This window comes from Charadrius vociferus, unplaced genomic scaffold (genome assembly GCF_000708025.1).
Source record: "Charadrius vociferus isolate BGI_N301 unplaced genomic scaffold, ASM70802v2 scaffold858, whole genome shotgun sequence".
Classification (NCBI taxonomy): domain Eukaryota; kingdom Metazoa; phylum Chordata; class Aves; order Charadriiformes; family Charadriidae; genus Charadrius; species Charadrius vociferus.
Genome location: NW_009649724.1, coordinates 491,421 through 506,021, shown reverse-complemented (window position 1 = coordinate 506,021; position 14,601 = coordinate 491,421). Strand labels below are relative to the sequence as shown.

At 44.9% G+C, this 14,601-nt stretch overlaps 2 protein-coding genes across 2 annotated transcripts in view; both read right to left on the bottom strand.

Moving 5' to 3' along the window:
• CRTAM (cytotoxic and regulatory T cell molecule) overlaps positions 1-571 on the bottom strand; it is a 14,696-nt gene extending 14,125 nt beyond the window's left edge. The window contains exon 1 of the mRNA XM_009890775.1: positions 523-571. Coding sequence (XP_009889077.1) covers positions 523-571 — 49 coding nt within the window. The remainder of the gene's footprint in view (positions 1-522) is intronic.
• A 6,982-nt stretch (positions 572-7,553) lies between these two features.
• The window catches only part of UBASH3B (ubiquitin associated and SH3 domain containing B), a 29,242-nt gene continuing 22,194 nt past the window's right edge, over positions 7,554-14,601 (bottom strand). Inside the window, exons 10-14 of the mRNA XM_009890816.1 lie at positions 13,226-13,318; positions 12,334-12,478; positions 9,325-9,431; positions 8,554-8,663; positions 7,554-7,691 (exon numbers count right to left, since the gene is read on the bottom strand). Coding sequence (XP_009889118.1) covers positions 7,554-7,691; positions 8,554-8,663; positions 9,325-9,431; positions 12,334-12,478; positions 13,226-13,318 — 593 coding nt within the window. The remainder of the gene's footprint in view (positions 7,692-8,553; positions 8,664-9,324; positions 9,432-12,333; positions 12,479-13,225; positions 13,319-14,601) is intronic.

Sequence of the window (14,601 nt, the reverse complement as noted above, 5' to 3'; positions counted from 1 at the left end):
TCCCTATTTGACATGCTCAAATATGAAGCTTACACACTCTCCGGTGTATGAAAGAAAGGAGATTAGCAAAGTAGGTATAAGCTACATCCTTCGGTAGGTGTAAGGAGATTGAGCATTTAAAGTGCTTTTCATTTTCAAAGTACTTTGCAAGAGCTTTCTAAATTACTCTGACTTCTTATAGGAGCCTCTTTTTACACAATACATGAACAAAGGTATACACCGATACCCAAGCTGTGGAAAGTAAGCAGTGATTGAAATTTAAGGGAAAATCTTTTGATTGCCCAACGCTTTGCCATCTCGAGCATGCTGCCAGCTGCTAGGAGGTGAATTGGTCTCATTGACACTGGGTTTAGGAGTCAGCTGGAATTCAGCACCAGTGTGCTTTGGAAATTGGGTGACAAAACAGCATTGTCAACAAGAACACAACAGCAAAGCTGCCTGGCGCATGGTGCGCTGGAAATCAAGTTCTCTGAGCCCGACTGCTTGTGAAGGGAAGATTTTGTAAGAGAAGGTATCGCTTACCTTGCATCAGGAGCAGAGCCACGACGTGCAGCACCCTGGTGAAAGTCATGCTGCGGTGTGGGCGCAGGCAGTTGGTCTGTGCTGGCTTCCTCTCTCTGCTGGGGCCGCTGCGCAGCCCGGCCCTTTTCAGCACGGGGGAGCAGATTTACCATGACTTCATCACTGCCGGGGTCTCTGCCTCCTTTCCGTCCCTCTGCGGTTCCCACTCTCTTCTTCTCCGTCTTACCTTTCCTATGTGTTGGCCACTGCTGAGAAATTGGTGACCTCACGGGTCCCTAAAGTGGAACTGCTGGGCGACAGGACTGGGGACACTTCACCTTGCACCCCCTCCAGCTCTGTCTCCCTCAGCATCCGTGCGGGGGAGAGATGTATACGGAGGCAGGTAAAGGTGAAGAGAAACATGGACCCTGGGGACCTGTGCTAGCCCCGCCGGGGACCCCTGCGGCAGTGATGTGCACTTCACAGGATTTAATTCCCCAAGGTGGGGAAGCACCCAGGAAGGCTCTGCTTATTTGGTGGACACCACCATAGTGCAGTAATTGGCAAGGTTGCTTGACAACCCCACTGTGTGGTTTATATCCCTGGAAAAATAGTCTTGTGTCACTCTGCATCTGCGTACTGCCACATACGTGGGAGGTTTGCGTTGCTCTGCTTGTAGGGATCCTGGCAAAACAAATGACGAGAGAAAGGTGATGCGCTGTGTGTGGTTTGTGGCTCTCTGGGGAATTAAGAGCATTGGTAAGGTCGTTGTGAAAGGCTCACTGAGCACCAGAGCATGGGGTGGAGGGATGACTACAACAAGGAGGTCCCAGAGGTCTGGTGGCAGAATCTGGGTTTCCTGTGTCCCGTTGCAGGTCTGATGGTTTTGGGACCAGCCTGGGGCGTGATGAAGCTTTTTGCATCTCCTGGGTGTGTGATGCCCAGTAACATCACAAGAATTATCCAAGCCTGTTGTAGGCAGAGCCTCTTTTCATTATGTAGCCACGTGTACTGATTTCCAAAAAGGCTTTGGCGGATCCTTTTCTGGCACTTCTCTGCAACTGCCCAGCGTTTAGTGCAAATGACTAATGCTGTCAAATTGAGCTGACTTTAACAAGATAAGAAATATGGTTTTAAAACTGTGCATTTGCAGACATGGGTTTGAGTGAACTGGGCAAAATGGTTAATTATAAATACATTATGCATTTCACTTCTAAGTTATTAGAACTTTTTTCCGTGAAACTTCCAGGTGCATGGAAGTGCATCACTCTATTAGTATATATTTGATTGATAAAAGCTATGGCTTTTATGTTAATCATAATATAATCAGTTTTACTGGAAAACAGAGCTATAGGCCATAAAGTTTAATGTAGTTAGTTGATTTCAAAGGAAAGAGTCTCATAAAACTACTGATAAACGGCTGATAAAACCACTGCTGGATTAAAAAATCCAGGTCAAGAAAGAAGATATGTGTTGTAAAGGTAAGCATTACTTTCATTTAAAAGTTGTGCTTCCAGTTCCACATATCCAAACCTGACAGTGAAATAACTCGGGGGGAAAACGCCATCAAGCAGTACAGACAGTGAAGCCACCTGCTTCCAACCCAGAGGGAAAACTCTGTCCCTTGTGCAGTAGAAGGGAAACCAGACTTGAGATGGTTTTGTGCCATCTGCTGTCAAATAAATGAACTTCACCTTGAGTGGAGGGAAGAAAAATAAAACTCAAATTCCCCATTCTCCTTGATGCTTCTGAGGCCTACGCCCTATCCGGGTGGGCATCCCAAAATGGGATGTGGTGAGGGCAGCACTGCCACCCCAACTGAGAAACAGCCTGGGCTCCCTTCTTGTTTCAGGGTCTCAATAAAGCTGTTCTCTAGGCACACGCCTGTAACAAGCACTTTTTCCTACCTATGTCTTGCTGGAGCCACTGAAAATACTGCTCAAGTGTACCCCAGCAATGCACAGGCCCTTCTGAAGGGGCACTTCATTGAAGGTCTGTGTCAACACGTTCACTCCGGCAAAGTCCAACACGCTTGAGGGGAAAATTTAACTAGGAAGGGCAAGGTGTGGGTGCGTGGCATCTTTATTAAATCACTTAGGAGACGTTTTTGTCCAACTTCCGAGAAATCCATTTAATGTAATAAGCAAATTAAACTGCAGTGGTTGTCTTAACAGTTGTTAGCACTTGAAACTGAGATTAAAAACAACCAACCCCCCTCCCCCCCAAATAAAAATATACAGATGTCACAGGTAATTACAGCTATTTTTGGCAATACAATTATTGGGTTTTTTAAACAGCGAACATTTTTTTTCAAATAAATACAATCTGCTCACACTAAAAAACATAATAAACAGAATGATACAACATGTTTAAAATGAAAAAACAAAAAAAAGTATCCATTGATAACATCAAGTTTTAAGAGATGCCCACAGAGAGAAACTTCAGAAAAAACATTTTAATGGGATGTAATAGAAAGGAACTGGCTGTGTATTTTCTGCTACGTAGCACGTATGGTTCATGAATATTCCCCAGAGAACAAGTATTTGAGGAAGTGGTGAGAAGTAAGTAGCGATTTAGAGTGTATGCAACGAGTCACATTTACTGCTTAATTTTTTTTTTCCCCTCAAACCGGACATTCATTCAGCATTTTAAGCATGTCTGCTACCACCATCATTTCACATGTATTTTTAAAGTTCAAATAATATCCCCTGTGCTTAGGCCCTCTTTTTAAAAAAAATCAAAACCTGCAAACCAAACCTATTAAGGCTCCCTCTCTAAGCAATAGTTTTCATACAGAATTTAAATACATTTTAAGTTGTGAAGCATTGCAAACTAATTTCCAGCTCTGGGTTTAAATAAGGGTCAGTTGACTACAGCCTAACTCAAATATCTAGTGTCCCCCTTTTTGAAATGAATGTGTATATCGTCAGACACTAAATGTTGCTCTACTTCTGCGTGCGTTTCTTAAATCTGGACTGGAAAGGCTCAACCCCGCACAGATATGAGTCCTCCAAATTCCTCATTACGTCGGTGGCAGGTGGGGGGGAGCAGCCTGTGGTAGGACCAGGCTTTGTGTGGCTTCATCCTGAGGAAATCATGAGAAATCTTCCTCTTTGTTTCCCTGGGCTCTGGATCAGCCCTGTGTGAGGACCGATGGGACCCAGAGGGAAAGTTTCCAATCCCTCCCAGCCGGTGTGGGAGCGAAGCAGAGGCTGTTTGTCATGGTGCTGTACACAATGCTCTCCCCATCCTCTCACCTTTTTCCCCCAAAGCTGCAGGTAGCACACAGTCAAAGATGACAGTACCCACGTCCCTGAGATATTGCTACCTGGGGAGCTCAGGGCTGCGGATACAGCTTTAGCATCCCTTCTACCCTCTTTGTTTTATGCTATTACTACTCGCCTTGCCTTCACTAATGATGATTCCTGCAGAATTCTTGTGAACAACCACTTATTTGGTGATATAAATTACCGCTTTCATGATAAGGTTGACACTAGAAGCTATCACCAGAGAGGAGGAGGCTCCTACCTTTAGCTGACTTCTTTCTGAAACTGTTCAGACTTAGTGAAAAGGGAAATAAGTTTGGTTTGTTTTGTTTTGTTTTTCTGAAGTTACGGCCTGGATCATCAGTTTGCATAAACAAGCAAAGATCTGTTCATTTGAGTATTTACACTCATGGAGAACCTGGCTCCGTGCTCAGAGGATTTAAGTATTTGGCTGTAGCTGCCATTGCACTAAATGGAAGGGAAATGCATCAGACTTTAGACCTGGCACCTGCATTGAACCAGAAAGGCATCCCTAAGCAGAGCTTGAGCCTCGGGATCGGGGCATGCGGCAGCCCCTGCACACCAGTGGTAAGGACAAACTCTTGATCAAACCAGAACTTTTCTCAAATCCCCTGTTTTTGACCTTCTGGTGCCGACTGTCATCTCATCAGCTGCTGCTATGCTAGAATGTGTTTCTGCACTTGGATTCTTGTTTTTTTCTAGCCCAACCCTTAAGTTGCAGTTTATGAAAATACTGGATGAACAACTTGCTCTTGCCAGATTTACAGCTTTATTCCTCAATTGGGAACAGGGGGAAAAATCTAGGAACTGCTATTTGCCTCCTGTACCCTAATTAAACTGTTGGGATCTGATGCAGCTCACAGTGAAGGCAAGGAACAGACTTGCACACACTTCAGATAGATCAAGTCTAATGTTCTTCTGGGACAAAACACGTAAATACACATTAATGAGCAGCAATGGAGTGAAAGTGAAGCAGCAATTGTTTTGTATTCTTAACATCTCAATTAAAAATTTTAAAGGAACATTTTTTTCTTTTTTTCCCCCAATAAGCCTTATCAACGTAAGATTACTTAACACAAACCTCCTATGAGAAAGCAAAATGCTAGAAGAAAATAAGATTCTTTCTGAGATTCTTGTCACCTGAAAAATCTGAAATAAGGCTACAATTGTCAAAATACTTTCCCAAACATCCAAAAATATACTTTTTAAAGAAGAGAGTATTTTAACATCTACCTTCTCAAACAGAACACTCTTTTCTGTATTACTTACTATATGCAAAGATCAGTTAGTACAATATTCAAATTGTGCATTCAGGTTGTGTTCCCTCTCTGTTTCATGCTACTGTCTAAATAAACTCCTTGTAATGTCGCTTACCTGCGATAGGACCTGAGCAGCCTCTATTGTTTTGTATACGCAATATTTGTTGCCCCAAATTACATCTTGCTGGCCCATAGCATGAAACAAAAAGCAGTCTGGAGTATTATACATGCATCAGTAACCAAATTAATTTTGGTGTGATTGTCATCTATTTAGTTTTACACTCTTTGCAAATTTGCAGTGAGTAAGCATGGAGGAAAACAAGACAGAAATGGTCTTCAGAATGTCTGTACACAGCCAAAATTAGTTTAAATTACAGTTAAAAACTAAAGTGACAGAAGTATAACTGCACAGGAGCAGTTTCTTCTGTCATCTCATAAGTTATCTCCCTGACTTTTCAGTATACATCCCTGGTATAATAATGCACTTATGAATGGCCTACTGTGTATTACATAGTCATAAACGTATAAATAATGGACTATCGTTATGGATCGTGACAATGTACATATTGCACAGGATGAGCTCTCTGCTGACTCAAAATCTGTACAGAATCTGGTGTACTGTCCCTGGCAAGCTCAATAAAACCCAGAGATGAAGCTAAGCTAAAACCCCTTAAGATTTGTCACATCACAACTGCTGAGTGTTTTGCCTCGTTTAGGAAGAAGGGATTGCAGTTTATCACTCCTTAATTGTTTGGACTGCTGAATGTGCAGCTCAGTCATATCCTACTGAAGGCGAGACTAGTCCTGTTTTTTTAGGCTTGCGAGGTTAAAAGAAACCAACACAAATCAAACTTTGATCGTGCTATGAAGAATACACCTTTGTCAAAGTTGGCCAGCAGAAACTTCTGTGCCATATACACATTTCAAATGAGGACACTTTCTGCAGAGGGAAAGCTGGACAGAAGAGGGGTACCCGGGATGCCAGAATTTCTTTCCTGGTACTTCTGAACTTGCCTTTGATGGTATTTATGCGAATACTCAGACTTATGGCCCAAGCCAAGAAAGGAGTATGCCTAAATCTCTTTCATCCCATTTAAGCACATTTTTAAGTACCTTCTCAAAGTGAACCTATGCTGATAAGACCTGTACAAATGTCCACAGGAACTCTTTGACCCAAGGCTGATGACTTAAGATGATATTAATCTAAAAGAAACCTGCTCTGAAGCCAGTTTATACATAAACTACCCACTGCGATGTATTTTGCATTCTCCTGTGAAGCAGCTGGTATTAGGATCTTGCAGGCTGTTGCACTAAGAGGACACTTCTTGTGATTTCAAAGATAATAGCTACGGATGGAAACCATTCTCTTCCCTTCTCCGCAGAAAGTAACCCTTCCCGCAGCAGATAAATAGCATCTTAATAGGCCAAAGCATGTTGCTCCTAAATTTAAGTGTACTGTTTTTTCAGCTCTGCTTTGTCTTTATGACAGATGGCACTTAGGAATTAAGGAAGAGGAAGCAAAGCATGCAGTGGAGGCTGAATTTCAGCATCATTTTGATTTCAGCATTAACTCCTGAAGACAGCTGCTTACTGCAGAACCTTACCAGGGCTCACAGGAAAGTTCATGTGGGATGGAAAGCCACTGCTGCATAAATGACAACCACAAAATCTCCGTATAAAAGGGAAAACCCTTTTACAGGGTCTTCTGATGGGAATTTAAATGACACAAACACTTTAGGCTGTGTCTGAAAAAGCTTATTTCGCCTCCACTTAACAGAAACTGCTCCTGGTCTTTGTTCACAATGGTGCTGTCTTGATGTGCAAACTTCATCTGTAACTAAGGTGAAATTCAGAGTTTTATTCTGACGCAGATCAGTGTTGATCAGTCTCTGCACCCACGGTATGCCCAACACAACCCCTAACACAGTGTGCAAATAGAGGAGAGGAATAATCTGATGCTGCCCGCAGAGGCAATGCTGACTCTTATTTCCAGCTGGTGGTCATATGCTTTAGGGAAGGTGCTGAGAATTTGGGGGTGGTGAGTGAGGGGGGGTGTCTCAACATGTGGTCCTGAACAAGCCTGCTAATGCTTTGCAAAAATAGTAGTGAAAAAAACCCAGCGTCCTGAATACTCGACTTTTACACAGTGCTAGTCGTTTCTAACGCGGTGCAGAAGGCAGTGAAAGTTACTGGTGTTATCAGAGCTCCATTCAAGGCGGGAAAATCTACCCGAGCTACTGACTAAACAGAGACTCCCTGCGGTGCAAGAGCTTCAATCTGTATTTTAATATTTTTTCCCCTCAAATCACTCCCTTTTGTATTTGCCTAGTTGTATATGAGAATTCTTGCATAACTGTGGCTGTGTGAGAGATATGCTAGAACAGCTGTTTGTGTGATCCACTGAACATGTTATGACTATTTTTCTGCTGTCAATAAACACAAGAAAGAAGAGACATTCTCCAACGCTTAGAAAGGCCATGGGTTGTCCTTGCTCACATAGCTTTGCCTACTCTTGTAGTAAGGTTTCTCTCCAGTTAAAGCCTCCAGTTGGTCCATGTGTGAGAGGGAGGATGGGGGGGTCTGTAAGCTGCCAAACACCTGTATCTCCCAGTTCTTCGCACGAACAAAACCCCAAGTAGGGAATCTGTATGAGGAGAGATGGAAATAAAGGCAATGAGCAGGGATCCAGCTGCGCAAGGAGGGAGCTCCCCTAAGGGCTGAGGTCCTGCTGTGCTACTGAAGCATTTCACTGTCTTCTCTCTCTCTCTCCCTCTCCCCAAAGTCCATTTTCAAAAGATGATTGTAGGACTCAGGTGTGACAGCCAGATGTTGTGCACCACTGTACAAGGCACAACACTGGGAAAGACCGATTATACCTTCGTAATGGAGTTTAAATATGGGCCAGTTCAGAGGTGCCCTGTTGGCTGACATGGTCCCATCCCTGAAGGCCAGTGCAGCTATGGAGGAGAAAAAAGGGATGCGAGTCTGGCTCAGGTACCCTCAGATCAAGTGTCAGCTATGAATGTCCCAGAGAGTGTCTGCAAGGCTGGCAGTGCACAATGCCACCTCCTTAGCCAGGGCCGGAGTAAAGGACTTTTCAGTCCTTTTTCTCTGATGGTTAACAGCTCTTTGGAATGAAGTGAGAAGGGGAAGTGTTGTAGGGCAGAAGTGCCCTGTTATCTGTGGGTAGGGTGTTTTCGGCACTGGAGGGCACTGCGGGAGTCTCTGTACAGCCCCTGGTACATACAGGCATAAAGCAGAGTCACTGCAAGCCCAGTTGTAGGAGGGCACGGATCCTGTGCTGTCTGTTACAAAGGGACATGTTAAGAAAAGCCTCTGAAAGAGACCAATCTGCTTCACTCTCCTGACTCCTGAAATGGGTGAAACTCTGTAATGGGCAGAATGATCAGGCGAGAGGAACAAAGTGTCCTCTACCTGGTTAAGCAGATTGCAAATTTCTTTCCTCTCTGTAAAGCCAGCCAGCTTTACTCCTGGGCGGTAATTACCTTTCGGACCATCTGTACAAAGTCCTTGGAGTTCTGCGGCGAGAGCCCTTGGAGCTGGCAGGTACAAGCCTCCAGGGAGGACGCGTGTGCCACTATCAGGATGTTATTTCCTGAAATAAAGTGAGAAACGCAGGCGGAGGAGGGAGATGAAGCCAGCTTTAGGGACTGGTGCCCAAGATCAAGCAGAACATTTCAAATGTTCAAAATGGGTTCAGTTTTACAACCAGTGCCACACTGTGCTATCAAAGTTTGTATGCAAACTATTAAAATAAAAGTTTACAATGTAGAGACAGATCAGTGAAATTAAATTAGTGAAATCACCAGAACTTAGAAACATCCTACTCCTATATTATGAATGAAAAATAAAAGCTAGAGATTTTTTTTTTATTTCAATATTGTGTTTGGAGAAATGTTCTACAGTCTTTATGGGTAATATTTTTCAGAAGCGTAGCTCAGATGGGGGATGGAAGATGCCCCATCTGATGCTGGTAACAGCAGAGCACAAATGGCTTATTTATTCCCTTGAGCTTGCATTGGTCAGGGATCCCTAAAATATTTCTGCTACTTAAGTTGATGGACCTTTCTTGTAAGCTGAGCATATCTGAACTCATAGTTTCGACACATCCAGGAATTTCCAATGTCTCCAGGAGAGGGGATGAGAGATTCAGGTATGGGGATTCATCTCCTTGAAGAGGGAAATACTGCTGAGGAATACCGGCATTCACACCCCAGAGCACCTGTCTTGTTTTTCACCCCCTCTGTAGCACTTACCTTTTCCTTTACATTCACTGATGATTTCTTTTGTTACTTGGTAGCTTCTACTTATGTATGTATCATAGGATTCGGAAACCACTAACTTGCTGACAGGAATATGAGGTCTGTGAGCAGAGAAACAAGTATGGTTAATTGGAAGAAGCGATACGGTTTTAAGTGCAAGTTATGATTCACCTGAAAGTATCTGTTTCTTTAACTCTTCTAATTCCCCAATACCCAGAACTGTGTCTTGTGTCAGGACTGCTATGAAGATTTTTAACCTTTGAGACCAAGATGTTTACCATCCCTGCATTAGGGTACTTCAGTTAGCTGGGAAAAATGGTAACTGCTTCCGCTAATGTGGACCAGTTGGTGGAGGCAGCACATGACATGCTGATGATACCTGTGTTACTTCTGCAAAGGCATACAGCAAGAATGGTGCCACTTGGTGTTTATTTAGTTCTGTGACCTTTGATGGGCAGATTCCAGGGCTCACTCACCCACATAAAGCTCATGAGCGGCCAGAGAACAAGACCTGCACCCTGCAGGTGTGGGTGAGCGGGAGGGGATGTCGGGACAAGGGCAGTTTCGATGCAGCTGCCTGCGGACAGATGGTCCCAGCAGGTGACAAGGTGACAAGCCACCACTCAAGCCGTCTTTGCCAGACTGAGGTCTGCACTCTGCTGCCATGGCTTCCAACTCAGGGGCTGGGCTAACAGCATCTGTGTCTGTCTGAGGAGACTGGGCAGCTCCAGGGAGAAACGTGGAGAAGGGAGGTGCCGGCTCTCCTCATGGCTCCACGGTGAAGGGCAGAGGCAAACTGCTGCTTTGGCCATCTGTGAAGCTGCGTTGCTGGGAAATACCTGGGATTAGGTGGCCTCCTCCCGGGCCAGGGCGTTTCAGGGAGGTGCCTGGCGGGACTCTGGCCAGCTGTATCAGCTGGAGTAAGTGGATGTGCACAGCGAAGCAAGGGAAGGATGCAAAAGGCTGTGTTTACAAGAGGAAAAGACCTAACTTTTCCCTCCATCCAGTGATCTGATCTATATGTGGGAATTGCCCTTATAAGAGGAGACAGTGAAGCACTAGGAGGGCTGTCTCCCAGTCCCCCGCCCAACCTGCCGACCACAGGAGAGCTGGCTCTTTTCTTGCCCTTTGGCTTCCCCAGAAGGGACGTGCTTTCTGAAGCAGAGACTCTCCTGTGGTCCCACTGCTCTGCTGAGCGTTAGCCATGTGATATCCTTTCAGGGATAAATACAGTGTAAGGACTTCCATTTACATACCCGCAGAGTGTTGGAATTTTAGCTGCAGACTGGAAGGACGCAATGCCAGTGGTTTATGATATAATTAGGTATGAAAAAACAAAAAAGTTTTTTTTCTTTACGTTTTTCTTTTTTCTTTCTTTTTAATGTTTCAAGTCCTTATTCCACTTGAGGGTTCTTAAACACACGGGTGCACTGGGACACCAGGAAACACCAGCGTTTCTGGTGATACCATAAACCACAAAAGCCCAGCCACAAAGTATTTGTCACCAAGCCCATGTAGGTGGAACTCCTGTGTATGTCTACCATGTGTGTATTATCAACGTTTTGGTTTTATCTGAGATTGCTCAGCTGGTGATCAGGCTCACACTAAGACAGAAAGTGCTAATCTCTGCAAGCAGTCATAGCAATACAGGTATTTCAGCAGCAAGGTACAGTGGAGGACTGGAACTGTGTGACCTTTCTGGAGTTTCCTTCTTTGTGGGAGCTCTTTGAATCTGGCTTGCATAAATGAATCATAAATTTGAAAGCAGGAACCCCGAACAGGTCATCTTCTCTATTCTTTGCCACATGACTATTTCTGCTGGGTTTTATTTAGCTTTTCTCTCTGCAGCTTACAGTAAAAAGCATTTATGTGTTAGGCTGGAGGGCATCACAGCTGCGGTGCTTCACTGGGGAGTCGGAGGAGTCTCGAGTTGCCCTCCGGACTCCGGGTGCAGGTTGCTCCCAGCAGCCCCGCGGGGTTTGTTGGCAATGATGTTGGGCATGCAGCAGCCTGGCCGTGCAGCTGTGGCTAAAAGGAAAGCAGCAGAGGCTGGCAGCAAGGGCGCGAGTTTGGGATGTGGAGCCTAAGCAGGCACCAGCATTGGCCTGTGCAGCCACAGGGGCGGCTGGCGAAAATGCGGAGCTCTGGGAAAGCCAGCTCTGCGCTTTTGGAGCGGCTCTGTCAGGGCCCCTGAAAGCTGGGTGAATTATCTTTGTGTTTCCCTTTTCTGCAAAGTGGGAGGAAAGATCAGTGGTGCTTATCCATTTGCCATTCAAATGTTTTTTAACCAGACGTTTACTTTGTTTGCTTTCACCAACTGTTTTTGGGTTGAATACCATGAAAATCTGAGTCACAAACCTGCAATGTTTTCCACTAAAAACTTTTGAAATGTAATTGCTGAGAAGTGATAAATGCTTAGGGGTTAGCTCTCTGATAGAAAACCTCTGAATTTTGATGTCACAGGAGACCCTGGATTCCCGACAGATGTAAACATGTTCCCCAGGGTGATGCAAAACTTACAATTAAGATCCATCACCATGCTAATCATAATAGAGAGACAGACAAGTGTTTTCCTCTGGGGAAGGGAAGGGCGGGTGTCAATGAGCCCAGGATCCGGTTCAGTCTATGAACACGATGGTCGGGGAACTGAGTCAGCAAAACAAGTTCTGTTAGCTGAGCCCAAGCTCCTAAGTTTTAGGAGCAAACAAAAATACTGCGAGGGTTTCCTGTACACCTGAAAGATGTACAGGACAGGAGTACTGGAAGGAGAACCTCCATGATCAGCAATATAGCTGGACCTTGCCAGTGTTCTGGGAAATTTGGTTTAAAACAAGCCATGCTCAGGCTGTGTTCTACACAGCAGCATCGAGCCTGCTCTGAGTTTATTCTGTGAGCCTCAGCAGCTCTTCCAGTCCCTGCTTAAATTTAAACACTCAGCAGTGTTACTCTTCAAAAACAAAGCCAAAAAGCAATGCAAGACCCTCTCATCCCCCTTTCTGCTACCTGTAGGTTGTATCAACGCTTAGAGTAGCTGCAGCTAAATCCACGGGGGGTATCCAGGCAGGTAGTGTGTTTCCAGAGACCCACTTGGTCCATTCAAACAAGCCCGGCTCTATTCGAATTTTCAGGTTGTTCTCTTGTTGCATACCTGGAGAAGGGAGAAAGACCAGCTATCAGTGGAAGGAGCTGATGAGAAAAGCAGCAAGACTTTGCAGCTTTAATACTTAAGTTTGATTGTAAATTATATCTTTGTCTCTCTAAGTTGTCAGTTGATTAACAGTAGGTATGAAAGATGAAGTATTTGATATATATACTTGGCATATGATATGCCAAGGAACGTAAACCTCTGGCCGGCAGCTAGATGCAATATACCGAAGCTAGGCGTGACTGTATTTTGGAGGTGTTTTTCAACCATTTCCAATGCCAGGGCTTCTCATGCCCCTATCGCTATTTCCCTTCCCAGGTTCTGCAGTGAATTATTCGTACTGGGGGTAGCAAGTTTCTCGCTGGTAGCAACTGCTGGGGGAGCACGCAGCAATGAGCAGCTGCAGGAGCGTGCTCAGGCAAGGGCATGGGATGCGCTGAGCTGGAGGTGTCCACCCGCCCCGAATGCACATCTGGCTCCTGCAGGGGGGGTATAAACCCCACCCTGACCGGCAGCTGGAGTTAGGGCCAGCACGCCGCTTGCCTAAGCACTTGTCACACCATGCAATTAGAGAGGGGCTCCTTACGGATAGTGTTGCGCTAATGGGAAGTATACTCCCATGGAAATAATTCTCCCTGAATTACCATTTGCGTGGGTCCCCCCCCATGCCAGGCTCCCTTTTATCTGGTTGGCAGTGTTTTTCCCAGGAAGTGAGGAGAATGCAGCCTTTCCAGCTCGTAGGGTTCTTACCTTTCAGGATATTGTGTGCTGTCTGTACACACCGTAGGGATGGGGAGCTGTAGATGTAGTCTACAATGGTATTCGTTTCTAGCAAGGCTTCACCTGCAAGCAAGTTTTGACACCCATGAATAAAACCAGACAAATGGCATTGTAACAGCAACAGCAGCGTGCAGGGTATCTGCTGCCCAGCAAGGAGCTAAAGCAGCTTCCCAGCTGTAATGCTTGTGTTTTGGGAAATATGTGTACCCATCGTATTTTATTTCAGCCGTGTGTTGGGCACTGTGATGTGCACAGTTGTGGAACTGAAATACATTTTTTCTGTGTGTGTTGCTCCACGTGCATCTAGGTACTTAACCCGTATGCAAAGAAATCACAGCAGCTTTTGCTCAGTTCTGCTTCTCCTAGACTTAGCCAAAAAGCAAACAGTGTGCTGAGAACAATTGTACAGACCTTGAATTTAATTTCATTTCATTTATAAGCTGTAAATCAGAATGATTCAACTTAACTCAAACCCAACTTAATTCAATTGGCTTGATTCTTCACTAGTATAAATTACCATTTCATTACACAGGTGGAAAATCACTGAAAATGAGATAAGAATCAACTCCACTATTAGGGTTATTAATATTCTTGCAATGCCTAAGGGAATCAAATGAGAACAGGAATCTGCTCAGCTTTGCACAGACTTGTAGTAAGAAAGAGTTATATTTTTGTTATATTTGAAGAGGCAGGACAAAGAAGCGGGAGCAAGAAGGGGTTATTAACCTTGACTTCGTATGTTTAATGATGGCTGTAACCATGTCAAACAGATCTGTAAATCTCTTGAGAGAAGCGGGGTAATTTAGAAGGAGCGGCACATCTAACGGCCCTCTGTCACGGGGAAGCTGCTCGTTTGTTTCAGTCGTCAGAGGAATTACAGCTCCGGCAATCGTCAAGGTCGAGCCTGTGCCGCTGCGGTGGGGAGCGGTTGCCTGCAGATGGCCGCCATACTGCAGCCGCGCCGGCAGGTTGATGGCATTTGGGTCATGTATGCAGTTGCGTACACGGACCCATTTAATGATACCAGCAAAGTGTGCTGTGATTGCTCCCAGATTCGCCTTCTGTTACGTGCATATTGCGAACCCTGATGCCATGTGGCCGGGAGTCTGAGCATCCTGCTGTTGTAACGTGATTTAGTTTTGTTTAAAAAGCAAATATAATTTTAGCTGCCCTAGTTTGAATGTGACCAACATGAAGTCCTCTAAAGGATTTGAATTTGAGAAAATGCTAAGTACTGCTGTCTGAAGCTCACATCTTCAAGGGGCTGGGCTCCCCTAATCACAATGCTCAATATGTGCTCTTTGACTACCAAATAATTTTCTGTCTACACACACACCAACAGGCTC